This window comes from Bos taurus, chromosome 21 (genome assembly GCF_002263795.3).
Source record: "Bos taurus isolate L1 Dominette 01449 registration number 42190680 breed Hereford chromosome 21, ARS-UCD2.0, whole genome shotgun sequence".
NCBI lineage: Eukaryota > Metazoa > Chordata > Mammalia > Artiodactyla > Bovidae > Bos > Bos taurus.
Genome location: NC_037348.1, coordinates 65,431,841 through 65,452,675, shown reverse-complemented (window position 1 = coordinate 65,452,675; position 20,835 = coordinate 65,431,841). Strand labels below are relative to the sequence as shown.

General features: G+C 61.1%; 1 protein-coding gene and 1 non-coding gene across 12 annotated transcripts in view; both read left to right on the top strand.

Annotated features, from left to right (window-relative positions):
* BEGAIN (brain enriched guanylate kinase associated) overlaps positions 1 to 20,835 on the top strand; it is a 46,105-nt gene that overhangs the window by 16,092 nt on the left and 9,178 nt on the right. Inside the window, exons 1-3 of one of the 11 annotated variants that reach the window (XM_010817257.4) lie at positions 632 to 1,102; positions 2,619 to 2,647; positions 18,127 to 18,216. In XM_010817257.4, the coding sequence (XP_010815559.1) occupies positions 2,634 to 2,647; positions 18,127 to 18,216 (104 nt within the window). In that variant the 5' untranslated portion in view covers positions 632 to 1,102; positions 2,619 to 2,633. Of the gene's footprint in view, positions 1 to 631; positions 1,103 to 1,145; positions 1,374 to 1,570; positions 1,625 to 1,802; positions 1,840 to 2,257; positions 2,465 to 2,618; positions 2,648 to 18,126; positions 18,217 to 20,835 lie in introns of those variants that run through there. The other 10 variants (XM_059879079.1, XM_010817256.4, NM_001075902.2 and 7 more) reach the window with 10 other exon arrangements.
* On the top strand, positions 12,471 to 12,554 carry MIR10172 (microRNA mir-10172). Its single transcript, NR_162203.1, has one exon. It is a non-coding gene; the product is annotated as a microRNA mir-10172 (primary transcript).

Sequence of the window (20,835 nt, the reverse complement as noted above, 5' to 3'; positions counted from 1 at the left end):
CCCCAGGGAGCACAGACCTGCTGTGGAAGCCAAACCCAACAACTCGGCTGGGTCTCCTCCATGGAGGGCTGCCTGGAGGAGGCGGTCTTTCAGGATGAGGACAGCAGTGACCACATGGGCACTGGATCTGGGGAGAAGGTGAGACTTGGTAGGATCAGAGCCAGGCTTCAGGGTCTGGATCGTCGGAGTGAAGGGAGAGGCTGCTAAGGTGCTGGGGCTGCGCCCCCACCCCCTCTTCCCTGTCAACCTCTGTCCCACCCCCACCGGCCACCCCCCTGCCACCAGGGCGACTCAGCGTCCTCTCCTAGAGTCCCTTCGTGGGGGAGAAAAATCCCAGACAGGCCTTTTAGATGAGCTGAAACATTCAATATAAATAATAAATGCTAGATTTTTATAATTAAATTTTAATACATGCTTATTAATTTTAGACAAACTCTCTGGCAGGTCATTCACTGTGAGTGATGGAGGCAACCGGAGACATTTGAGGAGTGTCCCCAGCCTCTGGGTGGGAAAGGTCCCTGAGGCTTGGGGGCCAGTCCCAGCCGGGCTGAGTCTCTGGGCTCAGCTCTCCTCCTCTGTACAATGGGAGAGACTGCTTCCTGGAGGAAGAGCTGGCCAGCGCGATGACGAACACAGGGCTGCTGGGTGGTGGTGTCCTTGTGACCTCAGCCCTTCTGCTGTGGGTGGACTCCTGGGACAGGAGCCACGGTTTCATTTCTCAACCATTAGCCCCTGGAGGGCAGGGCTCACCTCATTTGCTGCCGCCTCCGAACCCCAAGAACCAAGCCCCAAGCTAATGAATGAGTGAGGCACCCGTGGGTGGATGATGGAACACTTGGACTTTTGGGGTTGGGGCTGACCCTGGCAACGCAGGGCTCCTCCCACCCTGCGTTGGCGGGGTGGAGGCCAGGCCTGCCGGGTGCTGGGGGTGCCCTGGTGAAGGGACAGGACTCCTGCCTGGAACTCAGAGCCAGAAGGGAAGAGGCAGGGAAAGACACGCCACAGAGGAGTAGGATTCAAGCATGCCTCGTCCGTGTTTATTGAGCGCCTGCTGTATGCTGGGATCAAGTGTGCTGAGCGCGCTGATGGGAACCCGGGAAAGGTGGGCCTGGGTACATAGGGGGCGTCGGGGAGGTGTTGGCCAATCGGCCAGCTCCTTGTCTTGGGGGAGGAGGGTATATAGAGGGGTCTGGGCTCGTGGGCTCCGACAACTTTTAGAGCGTCGGGGACTGTGTCTGGCTGCCAATCCAGAAGCCTCGGGGATCCTTTCGTCTGAAATCCCTTCCCGCACCCCAGCCCCTCCGCAGTCTGCGATGCAGAAGGGCAACAGAACGCCTCGTCCTGCTCCCCCCGCCCCCAAATCTAGCTCGCAGGTGAGGAAACTGAGGCCAGGGGCATCTCGGGAGGGCCCGAGCGAGCACCCGGGGAATTGGTGACGGAGCCTGGAGGAGGGCCCCCGGCCGGGCCTTCTAGCTCGGCTCTGGCGGCCCGGGCTGCGCCCTCGCCCGGCGGGGCGGTGGGGGAGGCGGCTTGGGGCCCGGACCGGAGCGGAGCGCGCTCCCGGCGGACGCGGCGGCGGCGCCCGGCGCGAGGGGCCGGGATGGGCAGTCATCAGTCTTCCCAGGTGTGTCGCGTGGTCCCTGGGCGCAGCCCCCTCCCCCGGTCCCCCTTGAATCCAAGGCATTGTACGGGAAGACGGGGGAAAGCTCCCGGGAGCGGCCTCTCCCGGGCGACGGAGAGCCCTCCCCGCGCCCCCCGCTCCGCGCAGGAAGTGCGATCCCGCCCGGGCCGCTCGCGGTCCCAGTCTTTCTCTGGCGCCCGCAGGGTTAACAACAGCGGGTGAGCCCCCCGCCCGGCCAGCAGAGGGGCTGCCCGGCGGCGCGGGGCTGGGCGGGGAGGGTCTCCAAGCCGCGCGCGGGCGGGTCTGCGCAAGCCCGGCAGGGAGCCCCGCTGGCGAACCTAGTGCGCAGGGGTTAATCCCTTGGGCCCGCGAGGGGCGAGCCAGGCCCGGACCCCAGAAGCTGAGGGCAGAAGGGTCCCCGATTGAGGAGTCTGAGGTCCCGACTGCTGGCACCCTCGGCTCGCGAGCGTGTCTGGTTCTCCACTCCTGTACGGACCCCAACTGCCCGGTCTGAACATTCTCCGACTCGGAGATTCTGCAATTCCGGGCTTGGCTTCCTCCGGGAGGGAACGTGGGGCTGGAAGGGTTAACGGGCGGGGTGGGGCAGGGTGGGGGGGTGTGCAGCGGGGGCCGCAGCTTCCGGAGAGTTAATGCAGTCGGGCCGGGTCCCTTCTTTTTCGGGCGGGCGAGACCGGGATCGCCTCGGGCAGTGCGGTCCCGAGTCCCCGGGCCAGCCCCTTCCTCTCCCCGGGGGGCGTAACTCGGTGCGCGGCGGCCCGGGCGGGCTCACCTGTTACTCGGCCGAGGCCCCGCGCACCCCTTGAGTCCCGGGGACCGCGGCCGGTGAGTGTGGGCTGGGGGCACGCGGGCCGGACTTCCCAACCACCGAGGCGCGCCCGGGTGCCCCGCCGCTGTGCCCGCGGTGCCCAGCCCCGCTCGGCGCGGCCGCGGAGCGCACGACCCCTGCCTGCTGACCCTCTCGTTTGGTTTCTCGCAGGCCTCTGCCGCAGACATGGAGAAACTCAGGTGAGTGGAGCGTCCTCCGTGCCGGGGCTCCCGGGGCCGGGGTCTGGGATGGGGGTGCTGGGGAGGGCAAGGGGAGAGAACTGTTGTGCCCGAGCGCATCTACGGTCCGCGGCCGCCCAGCGCGGCTGGCCCGGGCCGGTGTGCCTGTGTGTGGTGCGTGTGTGGGCGCGCGCGCGACTAGACAGCGGGGAGCCCCGCGCGGGGGTCCTCGGCGGGGCTGGGGCCACTGCGGCTGTGGGTGGGGGCGCGCCACCAAGGGTCGGGCCGGCGCGCGCGCGCGGGCCTCCGCGATCCCCCGGGCCCTGCCCTGGACTCTGGATTGTCCCCCAGGACCCTCGGGGTCTCTGCTCTGCGGTTACGCACCCAGTCCCCCGCGCCGGCCGCCCCCCACCATCCCCCAGCTGACAGTTTCTTGGTTCTGAGCTTTTAAGTTTACGCCTCAGTGGGGCTGGGAGGGGATGGGGGGGGTGGGGGATGGAGTCCTCTTTGCTGGCCAGGCCGTCGCGTCTTGGAGCCATTTTGGGGGAATCCCGCGACGGCGCCTGGGGAATGCTCCCCTCGGCCTCCCTCCTGGTGCTAAACTTTGAGCCTCGGTGGACTCCAACTGGGCGCCCTTCGTGTCAGGCCCGGGATCGGTCGATTTGAATATTCATAACTTCCCTCGAGCCCCCTGACCCCCACTTTGGGAATACTGCGCGCCCCCCCACGACCCCCCCCCTCTTGTTTTCCTTCCGAAGGCTGAACCTAGACTTCGTGTGGGCAGGAGGCCCAGCTCTGGCTTCTGGGTTTCAGGACAGTCTCCTGGGCTTGGGGGGGGGGGGGGGGGTCTCTTGGCCTCCCCTCCCCCCACCTCTCCTCCTTCCCCCTCCTAAGACCAGGATCAGCATCCCTGGGGAGGACGCTGGGTAGCAGATGCACCCATTCCCCAAGGGGCAGGGAGCCTGCAGAGCCCAGCTTGTTCCAGGACGGGTCCCTGGGTCTCGGGGAGGGTCCTGGGGCCTTCCCAAGTGATCCTCACTGCCGTGGATGGGTCACTGGGGCATGCCCAGGTGGGAGCCTGGGGACAGGTGGGCTCACACGGACTGGCCCCAGGCTGGACATGAGAGCAGGGCCATCTTCTGGCCACTGGGCTGGAGTGCAGCCCTCCCCTGTGGGTCCCCGAGGACCAGAACCCATCTGTCTGGGGATGGAAGGAGGGGTCCAGGCTCTTAGAGCCTAGGAGCTCAGATCCAAATGTCTCAAATGTCCATCGGCCAAGCCCACCTAGTCCTGGTCAAGGTCCAGGGGGAGCTCTGGGCTTCTGGCCATGTAGATGAGTTCAGATCTGAACCCCCCAGGACCCTCCCCAATACCCCCATTGCTGTATCTCACCAGAACCCCCACTGGACCGGGCTCTCTGTGGAGGAGGGGTCCCTACTTATCTGAGACTTGGGAAAAAAAGGCACCATTCATGGGGCACCTTGAGACCAGGGTGGGGGGAGAGCCCTCTAAGGTCCTCTGTCTCATTCCCTCTTTCTCCATGCCCAGCCAAGACGCTGGAGCACCTGTCCCTGTGCTCTGGGCAGTAGAGACAGAGATGTGGCCCCACCTAGCTAGGAACACAGGCCGATAGGTCAGCCAGGTGGGCAGACCCACTGCCTCAGATGCTGAGCGCACAGAGCATCTCTTTACTGGGTGGGCAGAGGGCTTCCCTGAGCCAAACCCAGAAGACTGGTGGCAGTGGCCGGGGCCCGGGCTTGTGGGCTGCACTCGGGCAGCAGAAGCAGAGTTCCAGAACTGGTGGGATTGGGGGGTCCCATATGGCCAGGACCCAGTGTAGCCTCCCAGAATTGGGGCACCTCCTGCCCTCTTCTCCCTCTCACCCCATGAGTGGTCTCAGAGCTCCCTCAAGGGCTTTTCCAGACTATTTCTTCCTGGCCAGAGCTGGGGCTGCCCCTGTGAGGTTCTGCCCTGCAATTAGTGTCAGGAGTCCAGGACCAAGAAGCCCTAAAGGATGTAGGGGAAGTTGGTCAGCATGGCCCCCCCCACGGTGTAGGTCACAGGCTGTGGGGTCCTCTGGCAAAGTCCTGACCCTCTCTGGGGCTCAGTTTCCTCATCTGTGAAGTGGGTATTCTAGCCACCCTTACCTTGTAGGGCAGTTGGGAGGATGACCTGAGCTATTGTGGGTGACAGACCCCACCTGGGAGCTGGCCCACAGCAGGGATCCAGGTAAATGTTCGCTGTGGGGCATCTGAGCTGTACAACTATGGGTTCCCAGGCAGGAGAAGATTCATGTGTGGTCCAAGGGAAGGGGTCCTGTGTGTCCAGAGTGATGACCCTGGGCTGGGATCCTTCCTCTTGTTCCTAGGCGCACATTGCAGGCTGGGCCTAGGAATCTGAATTGAGCTCCAAGACGGCAGGTCCTTTGCCTCATCCAATGCTTGTCACACAAGAACGCACACCACAGGGCCCAGAACCGCAGGGTTCATTGTCATCTTCAGGTACCCAGCTGGGGTGACCTGCACTCGCCCCTCTCTGCCTGAGTTCTCCTTCCTAGCACCCACCCCATACTGCACCCCACCTCTGGGTCCCGAACAAGTTGTCCCCTTCATGCCTCTCTGCCTTTGCCCATGCTGTTCCCTCTGCTCAGAATGCCCTTCCACCCACCTTCTTGTCCACATGGCAAACTAGTTACCCTCGTCATCTTTTCTCAGTGGCTTTTGTGACTCTCTACTCCCTCACCCCCCAGGTGGGTTCACTCCCCTCTCTGTGATCCAGCTCCTGCACTGGCCCTGAGCGGGCCAGCCCTCCAGAACAGGGACCCAAACCCATCCACACGTGCTCCCAGGGATGCCAGGTTGGAGACACTGGCTGGGGGAATCAGAGAGGACTTCCTGGAAGCAGGGACACCTGAACCAAGGCTTTAAAGAATGAATAGAAGTTTGCAAGGAGGACAGATAGGACGAGCCTTCTAAGAGGTGCGGGGTCCTGGGGGCCTGAGGAAGCGAGGCTGTTTTCAGGGAGATTGGCGAAGTGTAGGGAACGGAGGTCGGGGAAGCGGGGTGTCTTCTGACCTCCCCACCCCAGATAGAAGCCCCTGGAAGTCCATTTCTCCAGCCCCAGCTCCAGCACCTCTGCTCTGGCCCCCTGCCTGTCGCTCACTCAGCTATCCTGCTTCTGCTTGAAAAACTCTTCTGGTGACACTCAAATATTTGCAGATATTAGCAAGTTCCAACTGGCTCTCTGCATGCGAGCCGCTGCTTGGCTAATCCCCAAGTTAATCCCCTCCTCTGCCTTCCTCTGCACCGGTCCGCCTGCCTTGGCTTCCGCCATGGCCACTTTGCTGCGTGCCTTTTGGCAAGCCACTTTGTCTGCGTGAACCTCAGTCCCCTCTTCTGTCACAGAGCGAAGTGGGTCCGTTGCCCCGCAAGGCACGCGGGACGCAGAAGGGGCCCTGGAAACCCAAGCACAAACCTGTTCAAGCCTGCGCCTCTCCCCCACAACATAATTTTTCAAAGTTGTTAACTGTGATAGGCACCTAGAAAAATAATTCCCCTGCAGGTTAGAGGTTAACTTTAAGAAGACCACCACCCAGGTCAAGAAGTTGAGTGCGCCAGCCTCCCAGGGACACCCCCCCCCCCCCCCCCCCCCCCCCCGCCAACTTCCTGCAAGACTCTTCCCCCATCACAGCCCCCTCCACCTCCCCCGGAGGTCTCCGGGATCCTGGCTTTTGTGATGAAGGTTGCTTGGGTTTTTGTTGTTTTGTTTTTTTTTTCGATCTGGCAGCCCGTGAGCATCCCTAACTGACTCGAGTTTTTTGTCTTGTCTGGTCTAGAACTTCACATACATGTGCTGTCTTTTAGCCTGTGCTTTTCAGGTTGGCTTTTTTTTTTTAACCCCCCCAAAACAATGATGTTTGGAGAGGCGTCCTTAGCTGTGCGTGGAGCTGCGGAAGGCTGGCTGTCTCGGAACGCGGCGGCGGCTGAGTGAAGTTGCTGCAATCTGGTTATTAGCTGATGGCTGTCCGGGCGCTTCCAGCCTGGACCATAGCGAATGAAGATGCTGTGACCGTGCCTGTCCGGGTTTGGGGGCTGGTGGGGGGCCCGAGCGTGCAGCCTCCCCCCAGGGGACCCGGGAACCGCACTGCTGGGGCGCAGAGGGGCGGGTCCTGGGGTGGGGGGCGGCTCGCGCACGGCCAGCTTTCGGCGGGGAGGCCACACCCTCCCCGCGGCCGGGGACTTCCTGCATCTCCGCATCCTCCGCGCACCGGGCACCCGGGTACCAGCCCCAGCTCGCCAGGCCACAGGCGGAGCGGCTGCTCCGGGCGCGGTAATTGCGCGGCCCTGGATGACAGCCGGCTGGAGCTTCCTCGCGGGTGACTTCTGCGTGTTTTTCCATCAAGTTGCGGTATTGACTTGGAGCTCTTCAGAGAGAGCCCTCGCCGGTCACACGTGTGGCAGAGGCACCTCCCGCCCGCTGCTGGATTCCGACTGTTTCAATGGTCCTTTGATGAACAGAAGTTCTTCGTTTTAATTCTGTTGAATTTCTCTCGAATCTTTTAGGCTTTTTACTTTCTTATGGAAGCTTTTTGTGCCTTGTTTAAGCAACCCTTCTGATGTCATGAACCTATTGAAAGAGGTTTTTGTGCATGGTTTTGAGGTTGGGCTCCTTTTCATCGTGGGCCGCCACTGCGGGCCCCCGCCCCCCACCACCACCCTTGGTTGGTTTGATTGTGTGTGTGTGTGTGTGTGTGTGTGTGTGTGTGTGGTTTGCTTTCCGTGTTTTGGGGGGGTTTTGGGGGAGGTTTTGTTTCTTTGTTTTGTCATTGGGGATTTGGGGGGAGTTGTGCTTTTTGTTTTGGAGGTTTTAAATTTTGAGTTTTTTTATTTTCTCGTTTTTGTGGGTTTTAAACTTTTTTGGTTGGGGGGCGTTTTGGGGTTCAAAATATTTTTTTGCTTTTTGGATTGTTTCCTGAGTTTTGTGGTTTTAAATCGGGGGGATTGGGTTTGTGGGGTTTTTTATTTTTGTTTGGGGAATTTTTTGGTTTTTGGATTTTGGTTCAGGGGTTTAAATTTTGGGGATTTGGGGGCTTTGGCTTGTTTTGTTTTCTGGGTTTTATGGTTTTGTGGGTTTAAATTTTTGTTTTTCTTTTTTTGTTTGTTTTTTGAGTTAAAATTTTTTTTTGTTTTTTTAGTTTATGGATTTTTTTATTTTCTGGGTTTTGAGGGTTTTGTGTTTTTAATTTATTTTTTGGTTTTATGAGTTTTATGTTTTGTGAGGGGGTAGCTTATATAGTTTTTAATTTTTTTTATTTGAGTGATTTCTTGTTTGGGGAGTTTTGTGCTTTTTTAAAATTTTTGTGGGAGTTTTTTGTTTGGGTTTTTGTGTTTTGGGGGGATTGTATTTTTTTAATTTGGGGGGGTGTTAATTTTTTGTTTTTTTCTTGTTTGGGGTTTGTGGAGGTGTTTTTGGCTTGGGTCTTTTGTTGTTTGGCTTTCTGTGGGTTTGTTTTCTCTTTCTGCTTTTGTGGGGCGTGGTTTTTGTTGGGTTTTGTTTTTGACTTTTTGTTTGGGGGCTTTGGTGGTTTGTGCGCTCTTCTTTCACACAGACGCCCAAATGCTCAGTCCCACACTCGATTCACTTGTATCACTGATGTGTGTTGCAGCGTTGCCTCTGCCAGACGCCGCTCTCCATGCTGGAGACACTGTGCCAGGTGCCAGGCTGACGTCCTAGAGGTAGAGACAGATGGGTTTCAGGTCACCTCACAGATGTCAGATCACACTGACCTCATCTCCAGAGAGTCTCCCAGCCCACTCCCCACGAGACACTAGGCCTCCCTGCTGTGCTTCATTCCCCATCAGACAAGCACCTGCCCCAGGGCCTTGGCATGTGCCTCTCCTTTTGGAATGTTCTTTCCCAGACGCCCATGTGACTCCCTGCCTCCCCTCCTTTCGCATCTTGCTCAAAAGTCATTCATGGTCAGGGGGTCAGGGCTGGGGGGGCTCCTGACCATTCACTCCATTTACAGGCAGGTCCCCTCCCCCATGCTCCCTCTCCTTGCCTTCATTTCCATCTCCCTGATCCCCACCTGACTCTCAGTTTGTCTTACTCATTTATCTTGTCTATCGTCCGTCTTCCCCCGAGAACAGCAGCTCACTGCTGATCCACAGCACTTAGAGCTGTCGCGTAGTAGTTGCTAAGCAAATTCTCTGAAATGAGGCCCAAGGGTGGTGCACAGTGAGGAAGAGGGACGGAGAAGAGCTCCTCCCCATGCTTCGTGATCCCATGGTGGGGACCCACGGGTGGTGCACAGTGAGGAAGAGGGACGGAGAAGAGCTCCTCCCCATGCTTCATGATGCCCATGGTGGGGCTCTCCACTCTGACCCCTAAAAAGTGTTGGGGGACACTTGTGCCTCCCACCCTACTCCCAGGGTTTTTTTTATTATTATTTTTTAAAAAATACCACCTTGTGAGAGCCTCCAGGGGAGGGATTTGGCTGGACGCAGGGAGGTGCTTGGGTGGAGATGAGGAGGTGTGGGGAGGGTGCTCTCAGCAGGGGTCCGACACGGGCAAAGGCCCACTGCAGGAGGGAACGCTTTTCCTCCCGTGGCACCTGAGTTCTGCCTTTCTCAGGCCCTCAGCATTCTGCCCCCTGCATCCTCCAAGCCAGGAGGGAATATGGAGCTGAAGGGTTTTGGAGAAACGGAGGCCAGAAGCAGAAAGGGGCTTTTCCAGGCGTGTGAGCCTCCCGAAACAGCTGGTCACTGCCCAATGGGAAGAGGCTTCTCTGTGTCTGGGCTAAAATTTACAGCCCAGTGGCCATCCTCCAACGTCCCCTCCTGAGGGCCACGCCATCGCCCTTCCTGAAGTCCAGAGCTGAGGATGCACCTCCAAGACCTCCAGGTCCCGATTTACCCTCAGAAAACCAATGCTCTTGCATGGCACCCAGTGCCCTCTTCTGTGGCCACCTGACCCAGCTGCTCCTCCCGGCTCTGCCTCACTTCTAAACATAATTCTGGGGGAGGAAGTCTTAGGGGCTAATTCTCACTAAACTGTGAATGACTGTCTTGCTTCAGTTTCTCCCTCTGGGAGTCAGGGCATTATAAAAGGACCTGCCACATGGACGGAGCTTCCCTGATAGGTCAGTTGGTAAAGAATCCTCCTGCAATGCAGGAGATGCTAATTTGATTTCTGGGTCAGGAAGATCCCCTGGAGAAGGAAAAGGCTACTCACTCCAGTATTCTGCCCTGGAGAATTCCAAGGACTGTATAGGCCATGGGGTCGCAAAGAGTCCAACACAACAGCGACTTTCAGCTTCACTTTTCCACATAGACTGTTGTGTCTCACCTTCTTCTGCTCTGCCCTTCAAAGTCTCCTGTCCCTACAGCCCATCTGAGTCCCCACTCCTCTGCAAAGGCTGCCTGATGAAGTATGTGGGTTAGTAAGAAGGTGAACTTACCTGGATTTGAATCCCGTACCTGCCACTTACTGGTTGGGTAGACTTGGGCCAGTTTCTAAACATCTCTGCTTCTCAGTTTCTCCATCTATAGAACGTAGATCATAATAACAACACCTAACTTCGAAGGCCGTTTTGAGAATGAACTCATGAACCCACGTGGAGCCAGGCACATGGCTGGTACTACGTGGACTGCTTCTGCCTGTTAACCCCCTGCCCCCCACCCACCTCACATGGTCCCCTTTGTTCCCAGGCCCTGTTTCCCCAACCATCAGGCGAATGACAGTATTCCTATGATGAAAGAGAGGACCCGGCGAAATGGGGTGTCAGGATGGGACCTGCAGACCTAGATGGAGTTAAGACTGCCAGAGCATCTCAGAGTGGGGACAGGGGGCCGGCCCTGCTGTGCCCCCAGGAGGCACTTTCCCTGCACATCCCCAGTCCTGGCAGTGACTGGGTGTTTCAGAGCAAGGATGTGTCCTGGGCCTGTTTCCCAGCCTCTGCCTCACCCCTGTTAACCACAGGCAGAAGACCGGCCCTGGCTGGCTGAGATCTCTGGGCCCCTCCGGCACCTTCTTACTTGACATTCGCAACAGCCTGAGCGCTGCCACATGGCCCGCATCCCTGGACAGGCCCTCTGAGTGTCCGGAGGCATTTCCATCGGGCGTCAATGATGAGGGCAAGGCCTGGGGGTCTTTCTTGAGCAATGGAGCTGAAGGTTCTGGAAATGTCTGCCTGAGATCACTATTTAATCATTCAATCACCCAGTGAGACCTACTGCATGCCTTTGACAGTCTCCTCGCTGAGTCCTCACCCAAGGTTCTGGAAGGGACGGGGGGAGGCTGCCCATTGCACAGACGAAGGAATGGTGGCCTGGAAAGCCAGCTCCTTTCTCAAGAGTTAGAAAGCCTGGTTAAAGAGCCTGGGAGCCAGGATAGAAGGCCCCCAGGGCAGCCCCTCCAAGTGCCACTAGTCGCCCAGCCCTGGCCCTCTAGCCAGGACACAGCACCCCGCCCCGCAGAGTACACCATGATGAGGACTGAGGGTCCCAGGACACCTGTTCCCACCCCACAAGTACCTCGTGCTTTCCCACCTGCCCTGTCTCCATCCTCTGTGTGTCAGCTGACCAAAGGATTGAGTAGGGGGCGATCTCAGGGGGGACGCTTCCAGAGGAAGGTGATGGTCACAAGCGTCCCTTTGGGGTTCAGTCACTGATGGGGAAACTGAGGCCCAGAAAAGCAGCCTCCTTCCTCAGCCTCCGTGCCTTGCACCCACCTGCTGCTGCTGCAAACATCTTCCATCATAACACCAGTTCTTTTCTTCCAGACTGGGGTTTGGCCCCCAGGACTGTCTCCCGTGGGTGTGGTAGGTGGGGAGGCAAGAGCAGAGGGACCAGGGACCACGGGCATCCCTGAGGGGCCTGGGGCCACGTGGGGGGCACTGGGTGGGGGCAGGCTCCTTACACCCCGCTCTCTAGGGTCATCAGTGAGCCTCCCGCAGTCCTGATTACTTTTATGATCCCCAAAATTCTAGAAATCAGGCCTTCCCACCGATCCAATTAATGCATGCCCGAGTCTGTTTGCAGGGGTGAGCCAGCTGGTGGGGTGGTCACATTAGTGGAGCCAGCATGGGCTCCATGGGGGGCAGCAACGAACCTGATCATCACAGTGCTGGACGGCAGCCCCTTCTCACCTGGGCTCCGAAGCCTCATGGCAGGTGCTGAGAGGTTCATCTGGGAGCCCTGTGGGGAGCTGCTCACCCAAAGTGGGGACAACCCATGGTCATGCCACTCTCCCATCCTCCCCGCTGACACCCTCTGAACACCAACTCTGGGCAGAGAGCAGGTGTGACCTTGGGGCAGGGAGGGACCCAGGGCCAAGGTGTGCACAGCCCCATCCTCCAGGCCGCCCCAACCCGCAGTCTAGAGGGGGAACGAGAGTAGACAAGCAACGGTGCTGGGCTGGGTGCTGGGAGAGAGGGGCCAGGCAGGGGAGGGGCCCCCATCTCCTGAGGCAGCCTCCTTAGGTCTCCCTGTTCCGGTCCACCTACCAGAAGGACAGCCCCAGTCCGGGCCTGCCTCCCATCCTGCCTTCTGCCCTGGGGCTCCCAGTGCCCCAAGCAGCCGGGGAGCCGGGATGGGATGCTTGGCCTGCACTCAGAGCCAGGCTCGCGGGGCCTCCTGGCTGGCTGACCCAGGCCTGGGCTCAAGCCACACTCTCCTCCGGACACACCCTGGCCCCGCCAGGATCTTCTCACCCCCCAGCCTTTGCCCCACGCTGAGTCTCCCGCACAGATGGCCAGCCTGCTTCATGACGGGGGCATGGACGACCTCTCCTGCCGGGGCTGGAGGCCCGCCTCCACGGGATCACCTCTGCCTTCGTCCTGGGGCTGCCGGATGAAGTACAGGATGCCCAATGAATTAAATCCATCTAAATACATTTCACTGGGCATCCTCTGCTTTATTGGGCTGCCCAATCTCAACAAACAGCTGGATGCTTATTTAGCATAAGTGTGTCCACGCCCCGTTCGGCACATTCTTAACACTAAATACTATTGTTGGCCTGAAATTCAGATTTGACCCTCTCACTATCATTTCGGGCCTGGGAGGGGAGCGGGGGCGGTCAGCCTTATGGAAATTAGAGAGCATCTCCTTTTGGCCGAGGCTGACAAAACAAAGCCAGACCCCTACAGCCCCAGACCTCAGAGGCGAGGAAAAGGCCGAAGCACCAGACACTGCCGAGGGGCATCTGGGTTGACCGGCGGGAAGCCTGCAGGCTGTGGACCCGGGGTGGGCACTGTCTCCCTCGGCCCCTCCACAGGCTCATCTGTAAAACACATTCACTCTGTTTTCCATTCATTCAGTGAATGCTTACAGGGCCCTTCTGGTTGCCAGGCTTTGCTTCAGGGTCCGAGGACACAGCGGGGAATGAGGTGGACAGAAAGCCCTGTCCTGGGGAGCTCCCACTCTGGCGGTGTGGGGCCATAGATGGACACAGGCCCAGCAGGGAAAGGGAGAGAGAGGGTGCAGCGGAATTCAGGAAAGTTGCATCTGAATGTTGGAGGAGGAGAGGAGCAGCCACAGGGCAGAGGGATCCGGGCAGAAGAACAGCAGGTGCAAAGGCCCTGGGGCAAGCTGTGCTGCCTGTGGCTGGAAGATGAGGTCCAGGGGGCCAAGGGGAAGGCCATCTGCCATCAGGTGACCAGAGTGAACACATCTGGCTTGACCCTAGTGATGTAGGGGCCGTGGGGGCAGGTTTTGAGCAGAGGGAGGGGGTGGATCCGACTTAGCCTTCCACAGGGCCTCTCTGCCTAAGCAGGTGAGGGCAGAAAGCCAGTTAGCAGGCTGTGCAGTAATCCCGTGAGAGAAGCTGGTCCCAGGGTGGTGGGTGGGGCTGGCAGAGCCAGAGGATGTGTTTCGGAGGCAGGGCTGTGGCTCTTGCTGCTGGCCTGGGAGGACGGGAGAGAGACAGGAGTGGAGTATGCCTCCAGGTTTGGGGAGGGGCACTGGCCTAGCTGGCGAGGCGGGGAGAGAAAGCAGAATACGATATGGAGGGCCCTGCAGGTCTGTGCTGCCTGCGAGCTACCCAAGCAGAGATGGAGGCCGCAGAGGGTATGCACACCTGGCATCGGGGGGTGGGGGGAGGGACAAAAATTGGGGGGGGGGGGTTCCTCCATGAAGTGATGGTATCTCTGGCAGGGCTCACTATGGGGGGAGTGTACTCAGAGAAGGAGGCAGGACCCTGGGCCCTGGGCGTTAGGATGTCAGGGAGACCAGGGCCACCAGCAGAGGAGGCTGAGGAGGTCTGCCAGGCGAGGGCGGGGTTTGCAGGAGGAGGGCGGGGTCCACTGCGCGCTGGGTGCTAAGGGTTGAGGCCACGTGAGCACTGAGAAGGGCCGGGCAGGAGCCGGTTCAGTGGCCTCGAGGGGACGAGAGCCAGGTCAGGCCCTGGTCCTGGTGGGCCAGGAGTGAGGACACACGACGTGTCTCGGAGCTGAGAATGAGGATGGTACTGGAGGGCCAGCAGAGGGTTGTTCGCAATGTGGGAAGCCTACCTGCATGCCTGTGTGCCGGAAGAGGAGCCGGGAGAGAGGGAGAAATGGGCGGTTGGTGGGGGAGGGGAGACTGGGCTGGAGCCACGCCTGGAGTGGGCGGAGGGGCTGCCTGGCTTGGTGTCTGTAGTAACAGGCAGGCAGATGCTTGGGGGCGGGGGGGGGGGGGGGGGTGGCGCTGGCGGTGGCATCTGCTGAAGTTCCCTTCGGGCGGTTTCTCCGTCTTCAGTGGAGAAGGAAGCGAGGTCTTCAGCTGTGAGTGGGGCGGGGTGGTGGGAGGCGTGGGGACATCGAGCAGAGAAGAGCTCCTGAAGACGTCTCCTAGGCAGGTGAGGGAGGGAACCCAACAGAGGATGTGGCGGCTTGCCCCGTCTGCCGACTGGGCTAAAAGCGAAGGCCTGGCGGCTCGGCCCCAGGGACGTCGTGTGTCTGTGCGGGGTTCCGGCACCCAGGCTAGGGAGAGGCGGCCCCAACCAGAGCGAGGTTAGAGAGGTCAGGGAGGGCTTCCTGGAGGAGGTAAACAGAATGAACAGAAGAGCAAAAAAAGGGGGTGTTCAGAGCAGGAAGGGCACATGTGCAAAGGCCCGGGGGTGACTCTGCAGCTGCTCCGTCCACCTGCCCAGAGGTGACGCTGTTCGGCCTGGCCCCCAGCACCCCTGGATCTGCCCGCCCACGGAGGGCTCCCAGGCCGGCTGCCTGATAAGACGCGGGGTAGGCGAGGTGAAAGGGCTCCTGCGGCGTCTCCAGGTCTCTGGGCGGAAGAGCAGTCCTGTCACTGGCCCTGAGGACGGAAGCAGGAGGGTGCCCCCGGATGACCTCGGTTAGCGGAGCCGGAGAGGGCGGGGCCTGGGCAAGCATAGAATCCCTGCCCTCCGTCCGCTCCTCCTGGCTTGAGCAGGGGGACCCGTCCTGGCTGGGGGCCCCAGGCCAGCCCTGTGACAGCCCTCTCCCCCACACGCACACGCACAGACACACACACGCAGGCTCCTACAGGACCTGGCGCCTTGGTGACCGGGTCCAGAGACCCCGTCCCCATGCCCGTGGCGATGCTGGTGAGGTTGTGGCAGAGTCAGCCGAGGGGCTGCCCAGGGGCTGGACGGGCCTGAGACACGGAGAGCTGCCAGCCAGTCCCCGGGCCGTCAGCCTGAGTTCCAGGGGGTCCGCTCCCAGGGGACCGTGAGATGCTGGGTGGGGGAGGGAGCAAGGTGGGCCTCACCAGCCCCGCGGTGGAGAAGGGACGACTTGGGAGACTTTTCCACGCCCCCCACCATTTACCCAACCTCACGGTAGGCCCTAGGGACATAAACACGCCCCAGATCTTGCAGCCCCAGATCTTGCAGCCCCAGAGAGGAGACAAGCGTCTCTCCTCCCGCCGTCTGCACAGCCTTTGAACAACACGTGCTGCTGGTCCCCGGCTCCGCCGCCCAGACACAGTGCCCGGGGAATGGGGCAAGGGGGTGTGGGAAGGAGGCGGTCCCACGGGAGGGCAGGCCAGTGCCCGGGGTATCGTCCCCACGGGAATGAGACCCAGTGGAGGAAAGCAGGCTGTCCCGGGAGCCAGGGCCTGAGCGGGCAGCCCAGAAACAGCCCCGAGGGAAGGTCCCTGACCCAGCGGACGGCAAGGACAAGGTGGGAAGGAAGGGACCCAGGAGGACTCCGGCGCAGCCCGGAGCCGGGCGAGGCGGGGCCAGTGCAGGTCTGAGTGATGGACGGGACTGGGCGGCGGAATCTTGCCCGGAGGTGGGCGTGGTCTGGCTGGGTTTTGTGACCTGCCCTCCCGCCGATGGGGAAGCCTGGGCTCAGGGCCTGCGTGGAGCAGGACACTGCCCTGGAGCACTCAGCCCCGTGACGCTCCCTGGGGGGCCGGCCGGGCCGGCAGGGGTATCAGGGTCCCCCCTGCCAGGCCCTGGGTGGGGAGGGGTTAACCTGGACCGAGGGAGCGAGTGCCATCCTGGCAGAGGGGACGTGGGGACAAAGTCACCAAGATGAGAAGCCGCCTGCAGCCTGTGAAGAATGACAAGCAATTTGGTGCCACTGGAGCGTGACTGTTGGGGGGGAGCTGGACACGGGGTGGGGGGGCCTTTAGGGGCACCACATGGACCTGCCGCTCCTGGCTCCATGTACCCAGCATCCAGCGAGAGAGCGGACATTCGTTCAGCCCCGCCCTGCCCCATTCACCGCCTACCAGGGAGCACCGCTCCCCTCCACAGCGCAGGGAAGGAGGCCCCCCGGCTCCCTGGGTCCCCATGGCACCTGTATCCTTCCCACCCTGTACCTGGCACAAGCATCACCGGTGTCGGGGGGTGGGGGTGGAATCTCATCTTCGCCCTGGACTTGCTGTGTGATCTGGGGAGACTTGCTTAACCTCTCTGGGCAGCAGTCTAATCTCTAGCAAGAGGTGCCCCACATTGCAGAGGCTGGAGGTAGTGAGAATCAGGGTCAGAACGAGAGCAGTTGTCAGGGACATAGATGCCCTGCGTGTGACCAGAGGCAAGGTCTGGGTCAGGTCACAGCAACACCCTCCATTCCCTGTGTTTCCAGGCAAGCCCCCCGTCCCCCTCCCCTGGGCCCCAGTCTCCCAGTCTCCCTTCTACTCCCATGAGACCTCACCTGCCAGGGGTCTCCCTGCGGAAGGGCCTTCTGGGATGGGGACTGGAGGGCGAGGGCTAGGCAGGGGACTCCCCCAGGAATCGCTGACCTCGGTCAAGCCACTGAGGGGAGACTGGGTCTCTGGCCGCTCCCACGAGAGCAGAACCGGCCCGTCCTGCCCCCACTGTCTGTTCACTCGACACCTCTGGGGTCATTACCCGAGAGTGGACCCCGGGCCTGGAATCCCAGAGTCCAGTTTTGAACTGGAGAGCCTGCCTACCCCCAGTCCGGCCTGCAGAAAACCAGGGCCAAGGGCAGCCTGTTTCACAGAGGGTCACAGAAGTGGAGATCAGAGCCCAGAGCTTCCGCGGCACCCGCACCCACCCCTTGTCAGATCAACACTGGAAATCTTTCTGAGGGGGAGCAGCCAAATGTGGTCCTTCGTAAACTTTTTAAAAAGTTTTCATCCTCACTGTAGGAAATATGATAAATCCAGCAGAGTGTAAAGGGAAACGTCGCACCCGCCCCGAACCCCACCACCTGGCCCAAGCGACACCGGCCTTCTCCCCTTCCCTCACCTCGAGTGGCCGTCTGTGTGAGATCATTTTGTCAACCAGTTCCACGGCTCTTTCACACACACGCTTGCCCACGTCTCCAAGCCTTGTTTGGACGCCCAACGTCCGGGGTATCATCTTCCCATTAGAGTTCCGCTTTGGCTCGGGGGGCCGGCACGGCCTCCCTGGAGAGACCGTGGCAAGGGCATGACCCGGTGGACTCAGGCCCAGGGCATCCCCTTGCCCCGCAGCAGGGCGGTGCCACGGGGCTGGGCTGGGTCTTCCTCCACCCTGCATCCCACCCCCTGCCTGGCCCGGACAGGCCACGGGCAGGGTTGGCGAGAAGGGGTCCCAGGAGGGCCCTGTCTTGAACCGCTAACATCCACTGGGTCCCCCACAGCCTCCAGAATACTCCACTCATGTGCACACAGATCTGCCAATCACCACCTCCCAGCAGGGTCAGGGGGTCACCCTCCCGCCATCCTCCTGGCTTCTCAGGGTCTCTGACCAATGGGTCCCACTAGGAAGAAGCAACAGCTGGACCGGAATCTGGAGCTGGGTGGAGCCTGACCCCCGGGACTCCCCTCTGAGGCTGCAATGGGGGTGCAGGCCTGGGGGTGGGGACCCCGCTGCTGGTGGACACGGGGCCAGCAATGCATCCAGGCAACCAGGGCTGGCAGGTGCCTACACCCTGGCACATGCACAAGCACCCGCTGCTGTGTTGGTGACAGCAAAGAAGCTCTCCTGCCGGCGGGGGGACGACCCCCCACGTCTCTGTGACTGCGTGCCCCTGGCGGGCCGGCGTGCCCCCCAGTCCCCGTTCTGAGCAGCTCTGTCCTCTTCACCCACAGGCTGCGCAGCGCCTGGGTGCCCTCGTGCCTCGGGCAGTCCCGCAACCTGCAGGGTCGACGGGCCAGGTCCTCGCCCTCGCTCTGGGACAGGTAATACACCTGTTGTCTCCCCACTTCCTCAGCCTCTGTCCCCAGACATCCATCTGGCGTCGGCATCAGCTCCCCCCTACACCAAGAAGAGGCCCAGCGCCCTCAGCCCTGCTTCCCGGCCATCCTGTCTCGGAGGCCAGGCCCCGGTGCCCCCCAAGCCCAGCCCAGGGCTCGGTCCGTGGGCTCGGGCCTCTACTGAGGCCAGAGGGGCCCCTGGTGGGAGGCTGGCAGGGTCCCTCCAGGCCCCACTCTGTGCCAAGCAGCTCATCTTTCTCTCCTGTGAGCTGGGAAAGCCTTCCAGGGACTTCTCACGGGCAAGAAGGGCACCATGAAACACCCACACACACCAGATGGCAGTTCCAGTAGGGCTTCCCGAGCCCCCCACCACTTGGGAGGGTGCCCCTGATTTGAGGGCGGCCACAAGGGGTTTCCACGCCCACCCTGTGCACCTGTTACCGGGCTGTTTCTAGACTCCAGGGCTCCCTGAGCCACCTCCACACCCGGGGGAGGCAGAGGCCACAGTGCCTGCCCCCGGCATCATCTCCCGGTGGTTCTGATCACAGGGGTGCAGGGACCACAGGGACAGCCCTGCTCCCCGAGAGTGGGCGCTCCCGGGTGCGAGTGCACACGTCCCCATTTTACAGACGCAGAGACTGAGACTGAGGTCAGGCAGGTCTCGGGTAAATGCCCCAGGATGGTGGTACCAAAGACCCTGGGAGTGCCCAGCCCAGGGCCCTCCCTGGACCAGGAAGGGCGGGGACGTGTCCAAAGCTCTTGAGTAGTGGATTGGCAGGACTTTGGTGACGGGCTGTGGAGGGTGACCACAAGCAAGAGGGATCACCACGGCCTCTCGGGGTCTGACTGGAGACTGATGGGCAGCACAGGAGGCAGAGAGGGCTCAGCATCGGGCGTGCTGGGTGAGGGGTGCATGTGGGCCTCTGGGAGGAGTGGCTGGTGGGCGGCTGGATTTGGGGTGAGCGTGGAACCCTAGAGAGAGGTGGGGCCTCCACATGGAGGCCTGGGAGGGCTTCGTGTGGGGCTGGACACAGAGGACGTGTGGCCCGAGGTGTGCAGAGAGGGGTGAGGGACAAACCAGGGCCCTGGGGTCAGCCTGAGCAGTGGCGCTGGAGAAAGGTGGCGGGCAGTGAGGCGGGCGCCGCTGAGGGGCCAGGGAGGCGCGCTCAGGCCCGGGGCCCGGGCACCTGCGCCAGGAGAGGGTAGGGGCCAGGGGCTGGGGGCGCTGCCCACCCAGGGCTGGATGGGCTCAGGGGTGGGTGGGTGTGAGGGGCTCAGGGAGGGTGGGAGCAGCGTTTGAGGGCTGGTGGGGACACAGCCGCCCGGCACATCTGCAAGAGCATCCGGCGGCCGTAGGTGAATGGAGGTGGAGGTGGGCCGCTCGATGGAGCCGGCTGCCTTGTGAACAGAGGGTCACACTGCCCCGGGGCAGGTCCTGGCTCTGCTTGGAGCCACCCCACCACCCCATCAGGGCTTCTTCCTCCACTCGCCTTCTCGGGGAGCCTGTTCCCTTGCTCACTGTCTCCCCTCGAGATGATACGCTCTGAGGGCCAAGGGCCATGTTTGCCATTGCTGTGAGGTGCAGGGTAAACGGGGGGCACAGGGCAAGCGAGCAGGGAAGGGGGCAGGGTGGACGTGCCATAGTGGGGATAAGGCGGGGTAACAGGAATGAACAGTCCTGGGATGGCAGGGCCCCAGCTGTGGCTGCGGGTGGGTGGCCAGGGTCGGGGAGGGAAGGGTGCTGGCTCTGAGAGGTGGAAGGTGGGTGCTTGCACCTCTTTCCGGGGGGTGTGGACCCCCTGTGACCGAGGGCTGTGGGTGCACCTACAACCCTGCAGGCTGGCTGATTGCAGGGGCTGCTGCCCTGACCCCATGCGCTGCAGGAACCCTTGGGGTGGACGTAGGAGAGCCCTCAGGAGGTCTGGCAGCCCATTGGAGAGACAGGCTTGGGCCAAGGGGGAGCCTGGGATCAATAGCTGCAGGAAGTTCGCAGTGAAATCAGTCAGGTGTGCTGCCTGGAGGAGGCGGCGGGGCCTGTGTGGGCAGCCCTGGGCACTCTGCCACTGGGCTCCCTGCTTGCTTGTCACTTGGCATCTTCCTTGGGGATCAACTCTTGGGAGGACCCACCCCGCCCTTCTCTGAGGTTCTCAAAACATAGGCAACTCTTTATTTTTACTTATTTTGAAAAAATGTAGACCTGGGCAGGGGTCCAGGAATGCTTAAGGGAGGTTTGCTGGGTGTGTGCCTGTGGTCACACGTGTGGTTTGTGTGATCAGGCTGGAAGCTGATGATCACTCTTCCCCGGGCGCTGGAGAAAGCCTCCTGCCTGCCCGCAGGAAAACCCACCAGAAGTTACCATCCAAGGGGCCTTGGCTCCAGATGGTCCACTGAGGGGGGCTGTGCTTCTTCAAGCAAACGATGGGCATTTGGGCCCCTACACCTGGGCACCCCTCTGGAACCAGGGCTTTGTGTGTCAGGGCAAGAGGGGGACAGTCACGAGTGCATTGCGGGGGGTGGGACTGGCAGCCAGGGCTGTGTGACAGCAGGGCCCCTGCCTACCCCGTGACGCCATGGAGCTCTGGGCTTTGTTGTGACTGTAGCACA